At 61.3% G+C, this 19551-nt stretch overlaps 12 protein-coding genes across 12 annotated transcripts; 9 read left to right on the forward strand and 3 right to left on the reverse strand.

Moving 5' to 3' along the window:
- Positions 1 to 189: 189 nt before the first annotated feature.
- Positions 190 to 1011, forward strand: OT_ostta04g01130 (unnamed product; the record flags this gene model as incomplete). Its single annotated transcript, XM_003078598.1, has 1 exon — positions 190 to 1011. The coding sequence occupies one exon, from the start codon at positions 190 to 192 to the stop codon at positions 1009 to 1011; it is 822 nt and encodes a 273-aa protein (XP_003078646.1).
- Positions 1012 to 1113: 102 nt separating this feature from the next.
- Positions 1114 to 2643, reverse strand: OT_ostta04g01140 (Nucleoside phosphatase GDA1/CD39; the record flags this gene model as incomplete). Its single annotated transcript, XM_003078599.2, has 1 exon — positions 1114 to 2643. The coding sequence occupies one exon, from the start codon at positions 2641 to 2643 to the stop codon at positions 1114 to 1116; it is 1530 nt and encodes a 509-aa protein (XP_003078647.2).
- An 807-nt stretch (positions 2644 to 3450) lies between these two features.
- OT_ostta04g01150 (unnamed product) lies at positions 3451 to 4889 on the forward strand (the record flags this gene model as incomplete). The annotated part of the gene is made up of 2 exons (XM_003078600.2): positions 3451 to 3726; positions 3816 to 4889. The coding sequence occupies 2 exons, from the start codon at positions 3451 to 3453 to the stop codon at positions 4887 to 4889; spliced, it is 1350 nt and encodes a 449-aa protein (XP_003078648.2).
- A 511-nt stretch (positions 4890 to 5400) lies between these two features.
- OT_ostta04g01160 (unnamed product) lies at positions 5401 to 8442 on the forward strand (the record flags this gene model as incomplete). The annotated part of the gene is made up of 1 exon (XM_022984444.1): positions 5401 to 8442. One exon carries the CDS (start codon positions 5401 to 5403, stop codon positions 8440 to 8442), a length of 3042 nt encoding a protein of 1013 aa, XP_022838716.1.
- A 92-nt stretch (positions 8443 to 8534) lies between these two features.
- On the forward strand, positions 8535 to 9380 carry OT_ostta04g01170 (Ankyrin repeat; the record flags this gene model as incomplete). The annotated part of the gene is made up of 1 exon (XM_003078603.1): positions 8535 to 9380. One exon carries the CDS (start codon positions 8535 to 8537, stop codon positions 9378 to 9380), a length of 846 nt encoding a protein of 281 aa, XP_003078651.1.
- Positions 9381 to 9627: 247 nt separating this feature from the next.
- On the forward strand, positions 9628 to 12399 carry OT_ostta04g01180 (Type I phosphodiesterase/nucleotide pyrophosphatase/phosphate transferase; the record flags this gene model as incomplete). The annotated part of the gene is made up of 1 exon (XM_003078604.2): positions 9628 to 12399. One exon carries the CDS (start codon positions 9628 to 9630, stop codon positions 12397 to 12399), a length of 2772 nt encoding a protein of 923 aa, XP_003078652.2.
- A 74-nt stretch (positions 12400 to 12473) lies between these two features.
- OT_ostta04g01190 (RED-like, N-terminal) lies at positions 12474 to 13874 on the forward strand (the record flags this gene model as incomplete). Its single annotated transcript, XM_003078605.1, has 1 exon — positions 12474 to 13874. One exon carries the CDS (start codon positions 12474 to 12476, stop codon positions 13872 to 13874), a length of 1401 nt encoding a protein of 466 aa, XP_003078653.1.
- Positions 13875 to 13956: 82 nt separating this feature from the next.
- Positions 13957 to 14739, forward strand: OT_ostta04g01200 (Cytokinin riboside 5'-monophosphate phosphoribohydrolase LOG; the record flags this gene model as incomplete). The annotated part of the gene is made up of 1 exon (XM_003078606.1): positions 13957 to 14739. One exon carries the CDS (start codon positions 13957 to 13959, stop codon positions 14737 to 14739), a length of 783 nt encoding a protein of 260 aa, XP_003078654.1.
- Positions 14740 to 14999: 260 nt separating this feature from the next.
- On the forward strand, positions 15000 to 15938 carry OT_ostta04g01210 (unnamed product; the record flags this gene model as incomplete). The annotated part of the gene is made up of 1 exon (XM_022984445.1): positions 15000 to 15938. One exon carries the CDS (start codon positions 15000 to 15002, stop codon positions 15936 to 15938), a length of 939 nt encoding a protein of 312 aa, XP_022838717.1.
- Positions 15939 to 16100: 162 nt separating this feature from the next.
- Positions 16101 to 16955, reverse strand: OT_ostta04g01220 (Rcd1; the record flags this gene model as incomplete). Its single annotated transcript, XM_003078609.2, has 1 exon — positions 16101 to 16955. The coding sequence occupies one exon, from the start codon at positions 16953 to 16955 to the stop codon at positions 16101 to 16103; it is 855 nt and encodes a 284-aa protein (XP_003078657.2).
- Positions 16956 to 17087: 132 nt separating this feature from the next.
- OT_ostta04g01230 (Tetratricopeptide repeat) lies at positions 17088 to 18098 on the forward strand (the record flags this gene model as incomplete). The annotated part of the gene is made up of 1 exon (XM_003078610.3): positions 17088 to 18098. The coding sequence occupies one exon, from the start codon at positions 17088 to 17090 to the stop codon at positions 18096 to 18098; it is 1011 nt and encodes a 336-aa protein (XP_003078658.3).
- A 75-nt stretch (positions 18099 to 18173) lies between these two features.
- On the reverse strand, positions 18174 to 19412 carry OT_ostta04g01240 (unnamed product; the record flags this gene model as incomplete). Its single annotated transcript, XM_003078611.2, has 1 exon — positions 18174 to 19412. One exon carries the CDS (start codon positions 19410 to 19412, stop codon positions 18174 to 18176), a length of 1239 nt encoding a protein of 412 aa, XP_003078659.2.
- Positions 19413 to 19551: the final 139 nt, after the last annotated feature.

Raw genomic sequence — 19551 nt, forward strand, 5'->3', positions numbered from 1 at the left:
AGAACCTTAATGTGTACGGGAGAAACACGTGATTTTGGTTCGAGGCGACGCGTCCGAACCCTCGATGTGTACGGGAGAAACACGTGATTTTGGTTCGAGGCGACGCGTCGACGCCACCGCGACGCGTCGACGCGATCGTCGCGCGCGTGGACGCGCACGCGCATGCTCGCGCGCGTGGACGTGGCGTGGATGCGCGCGCGAGGGCGCGTCGGCGCCGCGCGCGTCGGTGCGCGCGCGAGCGAGAGCGCGAGAGCGAATGGACGCGCGCGGACGCGCGCGCGCGGTGGCGTCGAACCGGGGATCACGGGACCGAGCGTCCGTCGAGGAGGGTGCGACGTGGGCGACGACGGCACGTCGGTGGATGCCGTGGTCTCGGTGGAGGTGACGCGGGCGTCGGAGACGCGATCGAGGGTGCGGGTGCGATCGCGCTCGGCGCCGGGATTGCTTCGGAGCGTGGCGTGGGCGCTCAACGGAATGGATTTGATCGCGCACGAGTGCGCGATCGCGACGGACGCGGAGGGGATGGTGGATATGGAGTTTGAGGTCACCGAAAGGTGTGGGTCGAGCGGGACGAAGCAGCGGGCGATCGAGGATGAGGATTTGATTCGCGAGCGATTGTTCGATTACCTGGCGCAATGTTCGCCGCACGGAGAGGACGTGGACGCGCAGGAGCGGTTGGAGGAGGATGGGGTGATCATCGATAACTCTAAAAACTCTGATTCGACCTACGTCGCGGTGCGCGTGCCACCGGGGCTGACGAGCGACGCGATTTTGTTGTATCCCATCGGGAACACGTTCACGGGGAGCGGACTCGTGGTGAAAAGCGGCAAGCTCACAAAGGGCGTCGATCACGCCACGGGCGCGGCCTCGAAGACGTGGGAGTTCGACGTTGTTCGGAACGACGACCGCAAGAAGTTGCTCCCCGAACAATTGCAGGCGCTGATGTACACGCTCGCCTTGGTGTGCTCGCCGTCGTCGTTCGGGCGCTCGCACGCTTTCACGTCTCGATGACGACAAGCGCGAGAGAAGATGTTTTAAGTTATACTGGTGTAATAACACGCACTGTACGCACGCTACGTCTATTTCCAATAACAATCAATCAACGAATCTACGTCACATCGAGTTGAGCGCGGCGCCGAGGGGCCACGCCGCCTCGACCGCTCGTCCTTGGTACTCGATGCGCTTGACGAGGGTAAAGTCGTCCCAACCGTGCTTGGCGAACCCGACCGAGAGCAAGGCTTGGGCGAATGTGAGGTCCATGCAAAGATAAGGGGCGTCCTTTTCCTCGATACCGTGATACTTTTTGATCACACCCTTGACGTCGAGCTTGCACGCGTCCTCGGCGGCGCGCTTGAACTCCTTCACGCTCGAGCGTCCGTCGATCTCATCGTCGGAGACTATGCCCACGTTCACGGCGCGGTCCCACAAATAGCTCGAGAGGTACACACGCTTGCTTCCCTGTCCCGGCTCGCCGCCCCAGGCGCCGTTGAAGGAGCACTCCTTCTCTCGTTCGCAATCCTTGTCGACGCCGAGCGCTTCGACGGCGACATCAAAGCACGAATCGTGACTGCTCCCGTTCGCGTGCGCCACCGATCGATACGTTTCTCCAGCGTACACGTACGTGTCGTTGTGACCGGCGTGCACGCACGGAGACGAACCCTCAACTTGGGCTTGCGCCAAGACGGCGGCGCGCGCCGCCATCAACCCGTGTCCGAGATGCGAGTGCGTGTACACGTCGAAAGTGTGCCCGAGCGCCTTGAGCTTGGTGATGTATCCCTTTGGCGCTCGAGAGACGCTGTCGGGGGCGACTTGATAGGCCAATTGCACTGAACCTCCCCCCAAATCCACCGCGGCGACGGTGTGGACGTCGCCATCCTGATCCGCGCCTCCTCCGACTAAATTTCCGAGTAAATAATTCATCGTCAGCCACTGGAACGCGCCCTCGTCCACGCCGTCCATGACGGAGACGCTCGACGCGTCGTGCGTGAACGGGTACTCATCGAAGAGTTTTCGACACTCGGCCAAGATGGCGTCCGAGGCGCCCCCCTTGAGTAGGCGCAAACCAGCCGTCGCGCGAAGCGCAATGCTCGTCTTCGCGCGATCCGCCAGCGGCACGGACTCCACCGCGGTCTTCATCAAACCCCTCAAAGAATCCGCCGCCGCCTTGGGATCGTTCGCGTGCGCGCTCAATCCAGGTTTGATCTCCTCGAACTCGTCGTTCACGAGCGTCAAGCCGCTCGCGTCTCGCGTCTCAAACTTAAACACGTGCACGCGGCTCCCCGTGCTCCCGGCATCGATCACCACGGCGTATCTCCACTGTTCATCATCACGCACGCTCGACGTCACGCGCGTCGTCGTCGGTTCCGGCGTCGGTTCGCTTCCGACGACGACGGCGTCCGGCGTCGCGTCGCGTAGCACGCGTTCGTAATCAACCGCCGCCGCCCGTCGCTTCCCCAACTCCACGTCCCCAGCCTTCGCGTACGCCATACCACGCATCGCGCTCTCGTGCCCCCCCAACCGTCTCGCCACCATCCGTCGGCTCTCTCGATCGCGCGTCTCGCGTCGCGCGCTCGTCGCCAACGCGACGAAGATCACCCCCCCGATCACCCACATCCACCCCTGCGCGCGCGTCCTCGACGCCATCGACCGCACGCGGTCGCCCCGTCCCCGATTCCCCCCCACGACGCTCTCGCGCGTGCCCGACGACGCCCGCGCGCGCGATCCCATGTCACGCGCGACGTCCCGATCGACGGCGTTCGCCGACGTGTTTTCCACCCCCACGTCCGTCGCGTCGGCGTCCGAGCGCGCGCGCGCGTCGGACGTCGTCGTCGTCGTCGTCGTCGTCGTCGTCGCGCGCGCGTCGACGTCTCGCGCGCGCGCGTGGAGTCGAACGCCCGATCGATGATGGATGGCTCGCCCTCGACGGGGGCCGTCGCGAGGGGCACGAGTCACGACGCATGACCCACTGACTCTGCCTCCGCGCGTCGGGCGAGACGACGAAGAACGAGGCTGGTCGTATCGTCGGCCAAAAAAAACGATGCGCAAAATTTTTGGTCCCCCGGGCTGGCTCCTACGGTCCCCCGGGCTGGCGCCTTTCGACTCATTAGAATCCTCGTAGTCAGAACTTTACGCGAAATACATCAACGCCAACCGTCCATTGACTCGGGATGAATGTCGAGGAACGACGAACACATCGCTCGTCGTACGCAAAAAAGCGACATGGCTGCGTCGGCCTCTTCGTACTCTTTTACGCACGCGCAGTACGTGATCGACGACGTATTCAAGAGACGACGGACGCGATATCACGGCGCACGATCGCCCCACCGCGGCTTTGAGAGGACCCCCCTCCTGGTCGAGTCATGACTCGACGTAGACAGTCCCAGGTCGATCGCCCGAGTGGCGTCGCGCGATCGATCGATCGATCGCGCGGGAGACGCGCGCGCGACGACCATGGACGCGTCGCTCGGGGCGTTACAGCGCGCGCAGGATGAGCTGCGAAACGCCCTCACGCACGCCCTCGCGGATGTCCGGAACGCCGTCGACGCGTGCGCGAAGGAACACGCGAACGAGACAAAGATGCATGCGAATGAACGCGACGTCGCGCGACGGGCGATCGAACAGGGCGAGGGCGATCGCGAGCGGTTGGAGCTCAAGCTCGGGCAGTGCGAGGAGGCGTTGATGGCGACCAAGGGGGCGCTGAGTGAGAGCCAAGCGCTGTCGAAGGAGGTGCGATGATGTGCGCGCGCGCGGACGACGCGGCGGGACGGGGGACGGGCGGAGGATTGACGAAGACGGACGCGTTTCAACGCGCGCAGGCGAACGCGAGTCACGCCGCGGAGGTGAAGGATCTTCAGATGAAGATTGCGATGTTGACGGATGAGAAGAAGAAGAGTGAGGATACGCTGAGGCATCACGCGCAGGAGCTGAAGCAGCAGTTGATCATCATGCAGACCAAGCTCGATCGCGCGGTGGAGATCGACAAGGCGAAGGATGAAAAGCTCGCGCAGCAAGACGCGGCGCACAAGGAAAAGGTCGAGGAGTATAAGAAGATGGAACATGCGCTTCAGCTCAAGTTCCAAGACGCGCAGGCGAAGATTGAATCCGAGCATAAGCAGGTCAAGGCACACGAGGCGGAGCACGCCAAGCAGCGGGATGTCATCATGCGGCTCGAGGCAAAGAATGCTTCTTTGATTCAAGAGCTCGACGCCGCTCGCGCGCAGTGCGTACAGTGGCAGCGTGAGGCTGATGTTGCCAAGGCGAATGCTGATCAAGCGCGCGCCGACGCCGAAGCCGCAAAGGAGGAGCGCATGAAGGAGGAGAAGCACCGTCACGTCGCCGAAAACACCACAGCCGACTCGCGCCGCAAGGCTGAGGAGGCGACGGCGTTCGCGGCCGAGCAACGAGAGCTCCGAAAGCTTGCGGAGCAATCTTTGGACGTCAGAGAAAACGAGCTCAAGGATCTCAAGCACAAGGCGCAGATGATGGAGAAGGATTACAAGGAGATGTTGAGCAACGAGCGCGCGCAGCGCGCCGAGCTCGAGGAAAACTATGAAACCTTGAAGCAAGATTCCGTGAACCTGTACAACGCGTACACGAGCTGCAACCAGCAAATCGAGGAGTATCGCATCGCCCTCGAGCGCGAGGCCCAGGACGCGGCCGCTTTGCACGCCGCTTTGGCCAAGCAAAAGGAGGACGCCGCCCGAGACGCCTTGCGCACGCGCAGCACGCGCGTCGTCGCGCCCCCCGCCGGTTTCCTCGGAAGCTCCTCTTTCGGCGGTGGTACCGGTTCTCCGAGCTTCAACAAATCTCCCACTGGTCGCGGGAACGGTTCGGGTGTGCGCATCGGCGAAGCCGACGACTTGCGCTCCCCTCCGAGCTTCCACGACTAGCGCGCGCTCCGCGACGAAGTATATATATGCAGCTCATTCATGTCCTCGTGCGTCCTTTACATATTGCATCCACCCATGTGCCTATTATTTGACACCGTGCTCGCCCGAAAGCTTGAAGCGCGCGCCGACGGCGCGGCACACGTCCACGCTCGGTGCGCGGCCGCGGGAGCGACGCGCGCGGTGCGACGTGCGACCTCGTTCCGCGGCCGCGGCCGTCGCGCGTCGGTGAAGCGCGCTGCGAGACGCGAGAGATTTGAAAGTTTTGGACGAAATCTACGATCGAATGGAAACGAACGCGTCGACGCCGTCACGCGCGCGCGATGGCGGAGACGCCCCCGCGAGTGGGTTCGCATCGTTGTTCCGTAAGGTTTCAACGCCGTTGCGAGGGGCGGCGTCGACGGCGAGGGAACTGGCTTTGGGATTCTTCGCGGAGGGCGGCGACGCGCGCGAGGTCGGCGGCTCGGCTCACGGAGACGACGTCGAAGCGCGCGTAAGACGAAGCGATGGCGCGATGAAGACGCCGGAGGAGCGAGGTAACGGTGGTATCGGCCGGACGCGGTTCGCGAGCGAGGCGGAGGGGCGGAATGAAAGCGCGGTTTCGCGACTGGCGAGAGAAGAGGAGGCGCGCGAGAGTGACTCGCCCACTCCGTTCACAGAGATTAAGGAGTTCCTACGCCGAGGGGTGATGGACAGAGAGCGAGTTTCGAGGATGGGAACGATTGGTGGGGCGTTCGGTGGAGGCACGGTGTTGGAGAAGTCGCCAACGTCGCCGTTCGAGCGCGCTCCGGCATTTGAAACGCGCGCGATGCCGACTCTGGAGCGACCGGCGGCGACGCCAAGCGCGAACGATGGACAGGGTGCGGCGTCGCCGGGTTACGCCTCGGTGCGTAGATCGTATGGTGCTTCGGGGACTCCATCGCTCCTAGGCACGCGCGGACGACCAATGACGAAACCGACGATTTTGGAACCACCTACGGAGCAGGCGCTGACGCCACCACGCACAAGCCTCAAGCGCGAGCGCGAGCTCACGTTCATGGACCTCGAGCGCGAGCGCGCTCGGGTGACGACGCCAAGACGATTGGAGCCAAACGCGCACAGTCCGGGCCCGGGTGCGCTCGCACGTGAGTCTGAGGTGCCGACGTATCAGACTCCAACGGCGAAGACCGTGACTAGCGCCGTTACTACAGACACCGCTCGACGCATTTTGCAGCGGTTGGATCAACTGGCAGGCGGACGCACGGCAACGCCAACGATCGCTACGGCGCCGAGACAGTCATTGTTCGCGACCAGGCCGGCGCAGACGCCGAAGGTCAACGAGTTGACGCCGACGTCGGCGACATTTGTGCAAACGCCGAAGTCTGGCGTTTCATTCGCTGCATCACCAATGCCGTTCATAAGCTCGTCTTCCAGTCGCCCACCGACGACACCTTATCCTACCGGAGATTTGATCCAGACAGAGACGGAGACGCCCAACTTGAAGTTCAAGTTTGGAGAAGACAACGTTCTTCTCGCCACTGGGAAGAAGCCGAAAGCTCCTTCCGGACCCGTGTCCGAGGTGAGCGCAAAGTTTACCTTTGGTGAAGGTGAGAGCACACCGTTGTTCCCTAAGAAGACTGCTCCCCCACCGTTGAAGACGTCAGCGCCACCACCGCCGAAGCCCGCGGAGGAATCGAAGAAAGCTGACGACGCACCGGCGAGTAAACCCGTCGTCAAAAATTTGTGGAGCGCCGACTTTTTGGCGAAAAATCAGGAACACCAGAAGAAGGTGCAGGCGGCCATTGATGAAGAAGAAAAGGCGTCGGCAAAGCCATCGGGTACGCCGTCCCCGTTCGCGCCAGCACCTGCGACTACCGGAGACAAGTCTGCTTTCGCGTTTGGCATTCCCGCCTCTGGCGCCGGGCCATCATCGAGCACTGGTGCCGCCGGATTCTCTTTCGGTTCCACTGCGCCTGCTGCGACAGGAGCGGCGGCCGGGTTTTCCTTTGAAACGACAGCACCGGCTAAAGTGGATGAAACACCGAAGGCTGCGTCTGATTCCGGTTTGCTTGCCTTCTTGGGCGCGTCTTCGGGCGCGGCGGAAACGGCTGCACCGTCAAGCGCGCCCACATTTACTTTCGGTGCGCCGCCGAAGTCGCCCGAGAATGTCCCCGTCAAGGCACCTGAGCCCACGCCTACGTTTAAGTTCGGCATGCCCGAGGAGAAACCAGTGCGCGCTGCGGTGGCCACTCCGTTCACTTTCGGTGCAAAGACTGAAGAGAAGAAGGAACAGCTCTCCGCGTCCGCACCCGCGTTCACACCTGCGGCACCGAAAACAACTGAGCCGCCAGCGTCGACGCCATTCACGTTTGGTACCGCCGTGCCTGCGAAGGACGACTCCAAACCCGCTGGTGAAGTGCCGAAACCGTTATTTAGCTTTGGCGGATCATCCTCGGCGACGCCCACGGATGACGCGCAGAAGCCAGCTTCTGGTGGGTTCACGTTTGGAGCTTCGACCGCGGTGGCTAGCGACGCGCCAAAGCCGGCCTCTGGCGGTTTCTCTTTCGGGGCGTCGAAGTTGGAGACGCCGAAGGAAGACAATCCAAAGCCGATCTCCGGTGGGTTTACCTTTGGCGCGAGTTCTACCGCGGCAGCGAGCGAAGCGCCCAAGCCGGCCTCTAGTGGATTTACGTTCGGTGCGAGCTCAACGGCGGCAGCTAGCGATGCACCCAAGCCTGCGTCGAGTGGGTTTACATTCGGGTCCTCGGCGCCAAAGGAAGACGCGCCTAAGCCGGCCTCGGGAGGTTTCACCTTCGGCGCAACAGCAGCAAAGGACGACGCGCCGAAGCCAGCTTCTGGCGGGTTTACTTTCGGGGCCTCTGGCGACGCTAAACCCGCCTCTAGCGGTGGTGGCTTTGCGTTCGGCGGCACGAGTGCGAGTGGAGCGGCGTCGGGCGGATTCACGTTTGGCGGTTCTACCGCCGCCCCGGCGGCGACCGGAGGTGGCTTCACGTTTGGAGCTTCCACAAGTAGCGCTCCCGCGTCCACTCCTTTCGGCGGCGGTCTCACGGTGAAGACTCAGGCGGCTGGAGCGAGTGTCTTTGGTCAATCGAAGGCCGACGAACAACCGCCCACACCGGAGCCCATGAGCCCTTTCGAGACTAGCAAGTCGCCCGTCGCTGCGGCGCCCGCCTTCGGAGGCTCGGGTTCGGCGAACCCATTCGGAGGCGGTTCGTCCGCAGGTGCCAACCCATTCGGGGGATCATCCACGGGCGTGAATCCGTTTGGAGCCGCTAGTTCTACGCCTGCGTTCGGCAGTACGAGTTCTGCGCCGGCTACCGGTGGCGGTGCGAATCCATTCGGAGGTGCAAGCTCTGCACCAGCTTTCGGCGGCGGCGCTCCAGCGTTCGGCGGCGGCGCTCCAGCATTCGGCGGCGCGCCCGCTTCCGCGAACCCGTTCGCCGCGGGTGCCGGCGGTGCGCCGGGTGGTGGTTTCTCTATGGGTGGTGCCGGCGGTGGCGAAGCTCAGGGAGGTCGAAAACCTCTTCGAAAGTTCAAACGCCCACCAAAGAGATGATGAGACGAAGTACCGGTACCGTAGAACACACGCGGAAGTTGAAATGAAGACGCGCGACTCATAGCACACACCTCACTTCGCGCCTCGACGCGATGTCCGCCCGCGCCTCCGCAACGTCATTTGCGTTCGCTCGCTCGTTACCACGCGCGCGCGCATCCACGAACGACGACGTGTCGACGTCAGCGCCGCGCTCTGTCGCTCGCACTGTCGCCAACGACCCAAACCTCTGGCTGGAAAATTGGTTCGCGTGCGTCAATGCCGACGCCATTCGCGTGTTGGCCAAGCTACCGGTGGCGAAGACGCACGCACGGACGCTCGGGTGCGTGGATGAGGAGCGCGGCGTCTGGATTCCGGGCGGACGGACGCTCGGCATGATCGCTTCAGGACGCGGCGACGCAGAGTTCGTGCGCGAGTTATTCAACGTCGTCGGAAAGCCGCACTTTGACCTGACAGACGACGACGGACGAGTAGCGATGCACTATGCTGCCGCGAAGGGAAGCGTGGAGATCGTGCGCGCATTGGTCGACATCGGATTAGACGCGGACGCGAGGGACGACGCCGGCGCGACGCCGCTCGTTGAGGCGACGACCCGAGGGAACGTCGAGGTCGTTTCGTACCTCATGGATCTCGGGGCGGATGTGACGGTAAAGACGGGAGATGGCATCGCGTTGGATGGATACCTCGCGCAGGCCGCGCCGAGGTTCAATGATTTACTCCTTCGTGCGCTGAGGATGAGCGGTCCCGGCGGTTGCGGCAGACTTCGGAGAGGTCAGAAGACGTATCTCAGAGATCGCGCGCGACTGAGCGCCATCTTGAGTTCGCTCTCAGTGGAACAGCTCGTCGATTTAGCGGTCGATTGGCGCGCGTCGACGCGAGATGTTGGTCGCCCGCCGGAGAAGAGAAAACTCGTCGACGCCTTGCTCGCGACGACGCCATGACGAAGCCGATCGCCCATACATTCGATCGATGCGTGAAAGTAGCCCTAGACGCACGTTGACGACCTCATATCCCTAGATTGTCACGCATTCGATCGAATCTTCACCGTCTCCACCGTCTTTCCGTTCGGCGCTTTGTCCCGCGCGTCGAGTTCCAACCGACGCGGTGCTCTGCGTCATCACTTCGCGCCTCTGGCGCGTCGTCTCCCGAACTTTCGCGAGAGCCGACGGATCATAGAACAATCTTCAAATGTACGGCGTCTCGAACTCCAAACGAACCGTCGTCATCGTCGCGTTCGCGATTCATTTGATCTTTGTCCATAGCGCGTTTGACGTGTTTTTTCAATCACCCGTCGTTCCGGGCGTCGAGCGCTCTTTGGCGACGCACGCGGCGCCGGCGAAGCGTTTGGTGATCATCGTCGCCGATGGCGCGCGCGCGGACGCGGTTTTTAGCGACGGACGGGCTAAACACGTGCAGCGGAGGGCGAGCGGAGGGCGGTGGGGCGTCTCGCACGCGCGGGCGCCGACAGAGAGTCGACCGGGACACGTCGCGCTGTTAGGGGGATTCTACGAAGATCCGAGCGCAATCACAAAGGGATGGAGCGCGAATCCGGTGGAGTTCGATCATGTCGTGAATCAGAGCTCGAACGCATGGGCGTGGGGAGCGCCAAGCGTGGTGCCACTTTTCACGGACGGCGTCAAGAACGCACGTTCGTTCGTCTACGACGAGTCACTGGAGGATTTTGCGAGTGCGAACGATCATGGAGCATTAGATGAGTGGGTATTCGAGCGAGTGATCGATCACTTGAAGCGGGCGAACGCGAGCGAGAGCGAGGCAATGAATGGAGATGGAAATGTCTTCTTCTTGCACTTGCTCGGATTGGATTCAAGCGGTCACGCGCACAAACCGCATTCGAAAGAGTATTTTGAAAACGTTGGAATAGTGGACGAGGGCGTGCGCAGGGTGGAAGAGGCGTTCGCGGAGAGGTTTGGGGATGATGGGAAGACAGCTTTTATTCTCACGGCCGATCATGGAATGTCAAACAAAGGCGCGCACGGCGACGGTGATCCGGGATGTACGGAGACACCCTTGGTAGTTTGGGGCGCAGGTGTGGCAAACGGGACGGGCATAGTCAGAGGTTCGTGTCGTGGTGAGCCCGAAACGCCTCAAGATTGGGGAGTGGATCCGGCAATGAGGTGCGACGTCGATCAAGCAGATATCGCGCCTCTCGCCGCTACGCTCATCGGACTCCCGCCACCAAGGCACAATTTTGGTTTACTTCCGGGCGCTTACTTGAGTAATGAGCCGGAAGATTTGAGATCTAAGGCGACGATAGCGAACGCGGAGCAGTTACTCGCGCTTCACGAGCTCAAGGCTCACCGCACTGCAAAGCGAGCTCTCAGTGCTCTGTTTTCGCTCAAGCTGCATCAGGACATGATCGGGATATCCGAGCGAGTCGCAAACTACAATCGTCTCGCGGTGGAAGGTAAATATGATGCAGCAACGCGTGAGGCGAACGGAGTCTCTCGCGCGTGTCTGACGGCATTGGATTATTTGCACACCTACGACAGAGCTCTTTTGCAAATTGTCGTCGTTGCGTGCTTCGTCACCTGGATGGTCTTACTCGCAGTTAATTTGCTTCCCAGACGTAAAGGCGACTCGGAGACACCGGCGGGGCTACCGCTCACGCTCGCCTGCGCGTACGGCGCCATTTTGAGCGTCGTTCTCGTCGTGCGTCGTGCTCCGCCGACGTACGGTTTGTACTTCGGACTTCCGGCGTACTTTTCTCTAAGCATCGTGAATACGCTTTCTGCGGTCAAGTCAGAGAGTATGGAAGATATTAAACTGCTCAAAATCGTTTCTGGTGCCTTGGGTGCGTTCGCGGCCACGGAGACAATATGTAGAGGATTTCATGATCGCATCGTGTTCACATATGCTTTCACGTCGGCGGCGGTGCTCTTAGTCATCCTCGCAATAGGCTTGCTCGTTCGTGCAGACGTTGACAACGCGGTTCGCTCGTTATTCATGGCGCTGAGTACTTTAACATTATCTCGATTCACGACGTTTTCGATCGAGTTGGAGGCGAACACGTCGTTAATTCTTTATGGACTGTTGGCGAGCGCAGTCGTCGGCATGGTGACGCAAATTTTCCTCCGTCCGCTCGATATGTTTCAAGACGATCGGGCGGATGTGAACAAAGCCCGACCGGGCCGTGGCGTGTTCATCACGCAAATGGGAATGTTAATCGTCACCGCAGCTTTGGTTTTCGTCGTGGACGGCGCGCAGAGTGCCAAGCAGACCATCCCAATGTGGGCGCACATCGCGTGCAGAATCGTCGCCGCACTCTCACCGGTATTGCCACTCTTCTCACCGCCGCGGACGCTTCCAAGAACAACGAGCGTCTTTCTCGGCTTTGCCCCGACGTACGCGCTGTTCTCTGTGTCCTACGAGTCGCTATTCTACGCTTGCCTTGGGTTTTGCCTCATATGCTGGATGGTTCTCGAGCGAGGCTTGCAGGCGCCTACGTCGGTGAGATCGAAGATGTATACGCGGGAAATCGCACCAGGGGACGTGCGTCACGCCGCTGTCTTTCTTATTCTCATTGATGCCGCGTTCTTTGGCACCGGCAACGTCGCTTCCATCGCATCCTTCGACCTGAGCAGCGTGTACCGCATCACAACACGCTTCAACCCGTTTGTGATGGGCGCACTCGTCATGCTCAAAGTGCTGATCCCGATGATAACTGTCGCCGCAGCCTTCCTCGTCGTGCTCAAATCTCAGCGTGCACCCGCATTCGAGTCCTACCTCATCTTTCTCATCCTCTGCGACGTCGTCGCCGTGCGCTTCTTCTTTCAGATCACCACTGTCGGCTCCTGGCTCGACATCGGCTCCAGCGTCTCTCGCTTCGCCTTGATGGGGACCCAAGTGGTGACGATCCTCCCCTTCCTCGCCCTCGCCTCGCTCTTCACCGCGGACGTTCCCGTGAACGGTAAGTACATCGCGAAATCCAAGCGCGCGTAGGTCGTAGTGGTTGTTTTAATCCCATGATGTCTCGGCCACGCGTCCGTCTCCACTCCTCGCCTCTCGTTGATTCGATGTCCTACGCCAACCCGGCCCCTCCCGGAGAGGCCGACGACGACGCCTCGCGTCCGAAGACGAACGATGATTTCCGCAAGGCGTTACTCGCGCCGCGGTCGACCAAGACGCCGTCGAACGAGCGACAAATCAAATCAAAATCTTCAAAGAATCAACACAAGCGTCCCCGCGGTGAACGAAAGGAGGACGCGAGCGCATACAGGGACCGCGCGCGCGAGCGAAGAGAGCGCGAAGACGTCGACGGTGATGACGCGACCGACGGACCAAAGGACGAAGCGAGAGGGGTGTTCGAGGCGTCCACGGGCGACGCCGTCAAGGATGCCAAAGCGAGAGAAGTCGCGGAGAGCAAGTTTCTGGGCGGAGACGTGAGCCGAACGCACTTGGTGAAGGGGTTGGATTTCGCGCTGCTGAGGAAGGTTCGAGAGGACATTGCGGATGAACGAGCGATGCGAAGCGAAGAGACGGGGACGAGGGAGGGGAGAGAGACGAGTAGTGGCGAGGCAAAGTTTAAGAGCGCGCGAGGGAGAGCTTTGTACGAATTCGTGCACGGGAAGGAAAAGAGGATAAAGGACGGACGGGCGAAGGCGCTCGCGAGCGGGGCCGTGTGCTATAGCTTTGATATATCGTCATCGTTGAGGCAGGACGTGCCGACGACGGCGTATCGCGCGATCGATGACGATGGGATGGCGGGCATTCGGGCGCTTCGCGCGTACGTCGATCCGACCAAGGACGCGGGTCTGCTCACTCGATTGGGGAAGCTGATGCATTACTTGGCGTTGGGATCGGAGAAAGCGATCAAAAAGTTTAGACGAGACGAGCGACGGGCGGCCGAGGAGGCTAAGGCGGCGGAGAGGTCGAAAAAGGAGGAAGAGGAAAGACGAGCCAGGGGCGCCAAAGAGGAGACAGCAGAGGCATCGAGCGATGAAGACATTTTCGCAGATGCGGGTCGGGATTACGTGCCAATGATGCCTGCCAAGTCGACGAAAAGTGAAGATACCACGTGCGAGGAGAAGGGCAATTCATTCTTCGGCGACACGCACGCTGGTGGCGAGGCGAGCGCGCCCGCGCCCAAGGCGAGGACCATCGCCGCCGACGACTACGTCTTAGATGAAGACGACGGTGCTACGCATACGAACGCCTTCGGTGCCTTCGGCGATTACGCCGGTGATTACGGTGATTACGACGTCGACTATGGCAACGCCAGTTTCGACAAGCGTCGCGGCGGGGATGATCCAGCGAAGATGGCTGAGGCGGCAAAGAAGGAGGCGATTCGCAAAAAGCGTCAGCTCGGAAACGAGTTCACCAAGATTCGGTCCATGATCAAGGAGCAGCACGGTGACAAGGACGACGTCGCGTTCGAAGACGATAAGAAATCGTCCAAGCGCGCGAAGAAAAAGTAGCGAACCTCGTTAGCCAGATGGAAAAGTTGTAGCGCAGCCCGCGTCGTCTCTGCGAGACGTCATTTTGCGAAGCACCGGGACAATGTCTGCCACCTCAACATCGCATGTTCGCGCTATTTCCACGGAATCTCGACGTCACTCGCATTCCAACGCATCTCCACGCGCCGTTCGCGCTTCGGCGTCCTCCAGGTCGTCTCCCGACGCCGTGCGCGACGAGCTCGACCGGTGCTTCGCCCTGGTCGAACGTCTCGGTCGCGGCGTCGTCTACCTCGGCAGCGCGCGCGTGAAGGAGAGCCATTCACATTACGTCCATGCGCGATCATTAGCGAAAGAGATCGCGCACACGTTGGATTGCACGACGTGGAGCGGCGGCGGCGCAGGGATGATGGACGCGGCGACGCGCGGCGCCCTGGACGCGAACAAACCGGTGGGCGGAATCATGATCGATCTCGAAGCGGGACAGCGAAAGGGGACGAAACCTTCGAGGACGCATCCGTATTTGCCCGCGGAGTCGTACCTGTGCGCGAGATTTTTCAGCGCGAGGAAGCACGGTTTAGTGGACGCGGCGACGCGGGCGACAAAGCGCGACCGCACGGCGTTCGTCGCCCTTCCCGGCGGCGTCGGCACCTTGGACGAGATATTCGAAATATTAGCGCTCGTGCAGCTCAAGAGGTTGGACACCGCGCACGAGGTTCCGTTTCTATTTATGAATTACGACGGGTGCTACGCCGGTTTGCTCGATTTTCTCAAGCGCGACCTCGCGTCTTACGGCGCCGTCACCACCGAAGAGCTCGAGGACCTCTTCGTCGCGTGCGACACGAATGAGGACGCTTTGGCCTACCTCAAGAAATTCTATAATCTCTAGCTCGCACTCTGATCACGCACCTCGAGCGTCTCGCGGTCGGCGTCGGTGCCTCCGCGCGCTCCATGAAAGGGACTCTTTCACCAATCACGATTGGTGAAAGAAAAATATCTGTTCGTCACACACCGATCGAATCGTCAAACTCCACTCCGCGACGCGTTCTCACGCGCGCGCGCGAGCCGAACTTCTTCCGCGCGAACCGTGTGACCGTCTCCGTGGTCGCGCGACCTCGACGCGCGCGCAACGCGCGGTGAGCACGCGCGATGAAGGAGAATTCTGTCGACGCGGATGACGCTACGTTCGAACTTCGCGCCATGTACGCGCGCGTTCGAGCGCTCGCGCGCGATGAATCGGCGCTGTGGAGACACTTGAAGTGCGACAATGACATCGTGCTTCGGTTTAAGACGAACGGGGAGGCGAACGGGGATGATTCGGTGCGGAGAGAAGTCGAGACGCGGTTGAGACGGGAGCGAGACGGGGCGTACGTGAGCATGGAGGACGTCGCGTTGAACGGGGAGGATTTCGATGTTGACGTGGTGTACGGACGAGACGTCTGGGCGCGTGGGCGAGTGCGACGATTGGAGAGCAGGGAGTGGACGATGCGGTTGGTGGCGACGCCGGCGCGCGGAATCGGAAGGTCTCGCGAGGCCGAAAAGGCGGTTTCGAGAGAGAGCGAGAGCTCGTTCGAGGTCGAGATCGGTTTGATCGGAATGTCGCGGAAGGAGCAGGTGTGCTTGGTGAGTCAGGTTGAGCTCCCGATGCAACGCGTGGCGCCGTCGCCGCGAACGCCTCGCGGCGTCGCTGTGGTGGGCGAGACGAGCGCGATGCTTCCGGCGATCGACGAGCACGCCACCGAGCGCGCCGAATCCAAAGCCGTGGCGAGGCAGCATCACAAGTACTCGTCGTGGAGATCGACCTCGCTCCTAGGTGGAGGCGATTTGGAGAGTCTCGCTATTCTCAGTAAGATGCGCCAGCGATACGAATCAATCATGGACTTCCCGGATGAGTACCCGGTGGAGCCGATGAAACTGAGCTGGTTTGAGGCTTCGCTCCGTCTCGGCATCGGCGTCGGTCTCGGCGCCGTCCTGGGCGTCGGTCTCGGCGTGGGCGTCGTCGTGAACGGATTCCGAGCCATCGGTTCCGGACGAATCTCGCCGACGGTGCGCTCGCGAAAGAGCTCCCTCGAAAATTTGGACCTGTGAAACGAATGTACACCGCGCGCGCGCGTCCCCTGTTGTAATTGAAGGAAAAGGGTTCTCTTGTGCAATACAATCGATCATGTTTCGCTGCTAGTAAACGAATCAATTGAGTCGGCGAGGTCAGGGAGGCTACTTTGGATGGGACTGAACGAGATTCGGCACGCCCTATTGCGCCGCCGTCGTGTACCCGAGCTGGTGCAACAGCTGCACCAACCACTTTTGCGTCGCAAGATCGTCTTTAAGATACGCCGTAAACGCGGGATCGCGGAGTTGATCGGGAAAACACTGTCGCAGACAATCCCTCGCCCGCGCGTTATCGCTCAGTCTGAGGTAGCACCGAATGATGTGCTTGAGCAACCGAACGCTCGGCTGTTCCGCGAGCTGCGTCACCATACCCCCCAAAACCGTCCCCACGGCGTAACACCGCTCAGCCGTAGCACAGATGTACGACAACCCCACCTCGTCGCTCAAAATCTTTTGCACGATAAACGTCGCCACCGTCTTCGACAGCTCGCTCCCGAGCTCCATCGTTCGTAGGCACAGCGGGATGATCTCCGTGGAGAGTAAGAAATTAATAACCTCCGTGTCGTCCATCTTCACCAACGCTCCGATGACCCCGAGCGAGGTCAACCGCAGGTACTCGAACGGTCGCGTCTTGCTCACCGTGTTCAGAAACGGATACAGAAACAACGGCACGTGCGCCGCCAAAAACGACCCTCGCGTGTCCGGGTGACTCGCCACGCACTGCAGCAGCGCCAGCGCGTTGCACACCCTGTTACTCGCGTGATTCGTCAGATTCGGCGGATTCAACAGCGGATAAATCGCGACAATCTCTTGCAACAGCGCCGGAATCACGCCGTGGGCGTGCCACAGCGTCGGCGCGAGATCCGCGAACATGTCTCGCTTCTTGCTCAGATCCAACAGCGCCGACTCTCGCGTCTCCGGGTCTTGCAGCGCGACGACCAGGGTTTCCATCGCCGCCACCGACGCCGTCGACGCGCTCGCCGTGGACGTCGCCATCGCGCGCGCGCGTGTGCCGATGCGCGCGCCCCTGTCGTCGCGCGCGCGATCGTCCCGCCCGGTCAGCCTCCCCCGGTTTTGTGCGAAACGACCCCACACGTCGCCGACGTCGTCCCGCGACGCCGCGCGACGATGCCCGCGGACGCCGCGAACGCGGACGCGCAGACGTTCTTAGCCGCCGCGAGCGCCGGGTCGAACGCGTGCGCGTCGTGCGCGTTCGCGGTCGAGCGCCGGCCGAGGACGCGCGAGCACGGATTCGACGATTCGTGGTTGCGCGATGGACGAACGATGCGACGACACGCGTACGGCGCGGCGACGGTGACGCGATTGTATCGAGGGATGACGATGCGACCGACGAGCGCGGCGTACGAGACGGTGGAGCGAGGGTGGATCGACGTCGGGGTGTCGAGCGCGTTCGACGCGAGGGAGTTGGAGGCGGCGGAGGACGAAGACGCGGGCGCTCGCGAGGAGCGGGAAGAGGTGGGTGAACACGACGCGGGCGGGCGAAGAGGGGAACGGTCGACGACGAAGGAGAAGGTGCAGTTTTTTACGACGTCGGTGAAACCGTCGGGGCTGCAGCACATGTTGAACAAGTACGGGGGGACGGTGGAGAGCGCGATGGACGCCATCACGCACAGGCTCGAGATCGATCCCGATAATCCATTTCTCTTGACTGATCTGGGGCAGGTGCATCGAATGTTGGCTGACAATGAGCGCGCGGCGGAGTGCTTCGCTCGCGCGTTGCGCGTGGTCAAGCATCCAGAGCTGTATCAGTATCTCGGCACGACCCTCATGGTGACCGGTCGCATCGAGGAGGCGATCGACGCGTTCTCACAGGGAGCGGCGCAGTTTCCGAAGGACATTTCCAATCGTTTCAGTCTCGCTCTGGTTTCGTTACAACAGGAAGATGTGCACGGGGCGATTAGCACGCTCGAGGCGGTGGTGCGCGAGGATTCGAATTACGCCGGAGGACTCGCGCAAGAGCACCTGCATGCCGCTAAGATGGTGCTGCAGAGACGTTCGTCAAACATGCTAGACGCCGGGATATTCATCATGTTCGTCATTACCATAGTCGTCATCGCTGGGCTCAGGTTTTCTCTGTATATTTCGAAGAAGAGATCGAAGAAGCACAAGCGCAAGTAGTCCTATTTACACGCGTTGTAGAAACACTAACGGTAGCAACTAGTCTTTTTAAGAGCAATAGCACAGCACGTTGCCTCAGTTACCGAATAACGAGATGGATGGGTTCAAGTAGACATGATACGCGAAGTTCGGATCGAACACAAACTGCGGAAACCAGTCCTCGCTCGGATCTAACAACTTATGCCAGAAGAGCACGATCCAAGGACCGACGGAGCCGAGGACGACATTGAGCCAGACCGCGTACTTCATTGGCATCTGTTTTCTCCAACCCAAGGTGGAGATGAAAATCAGGAGCGCCACGGTTAGCGAGCCCGTGGTACCCTTGACCAAACGCAGGTGAAAATCACTGTCATTGAACGCCTGCGACGTGTGCCAAAACTGCTCCGGGCCGAGCAGTGTGTAGAGCGCCATGTAGCAATTGTCGAAGACGGCTGCCGCGGCGTTGAGACCGACGTACGTCAGAGTTGCGGCATCGGGAGTCATTCGTCCCAGACGCTGGCGTGATCCCGCCGTCATCGTTGCCCATAGTCCGTCGGCGTCCGTGGGCTTCGGTGTCAGCGCCAGTACGAATTCTGTCGACTCCCAGAGCTTGGCAAGGGAGAAGTACCAGTAAGGCATGACGGCCCAGAACATCCAGTCTGGGGCATCCGGTTGCGCGCTCCAAGCGATCCAAACCACGCCCTGAAACGACGCTACGAAGGAGTATCCGAGTTTCATCGCGTACTTGCCCTCCTTGCTCGCCTTGAAGATATTCATGAGCGGCCCGTATGTCAGTGCATTCGCCATGAACATCGCGCTGCTCACCCACATCCACGTCCAACCCGGGCTCTCACGATAAATTCTCTCCAATCCCACGGCGTAAAGCGCCATCGCAAGCCCGCCCGCGCCCGTGAAGACGTGCACCCAACTCGCGTTGGTTTTGGATTTGCGCGCAATCGGATTCCCTATCGGTCGCGGTATCGCAGACGATCTCCACAGCGCGTACACCGTTCCCACCGTGAGCAAGCCCAAGAAACCATCCTCGATGATCCCACCCATCCCCGGGGCGTGGTTCTCCACCAATCCTCGCGCTGCGCTGACGACGGCTTCGCTCGCCCGCGCCGTCGCCGGCGCCGGTCCGCCCAGCGCGTACGTCTCCGCCGCCACCGCGAGCGCCATCACCCCGAGCACGCTCATCTCTCGCCCGCGCCCACTCCCACTCGACTTCATCGTCGTCCTCATCGTCGTCGACGTCGTCATCATCGTCGTTTCGCCCATCGTTCGCGTCGCCTCCGTCGTCTCCGCGCCCGCCTTATCCGTCGCCGTCTCATCCATCTCCGCCGTCTCCACCTCCCTCGTCCCCGATCTCGCCCGCGTCGACGCGCGCGGACACCACCACGTCAACGCGCGCGTCGTCCGCGCGCCGTCACCCCGCGCGACGCCCGCGCGCGCGCTCGATCCGTCGCTCGCCCGC

The sequence above is a fragment of the Ostreococcus tauri genome (assembly GCF_000214015.3).
Source record: "Ostreococcus tauri WGS project CAID00000000 data, contig chromosome 04, whole genome shotgun sequence".
Lineage (NCBI taxonomy): Eukaryota > Viridiplantae > Chlorophyta > Mamiellophyceae > Mamiellales > Bathycoccaceae > Ostreococcus > Ostreococcus tauri.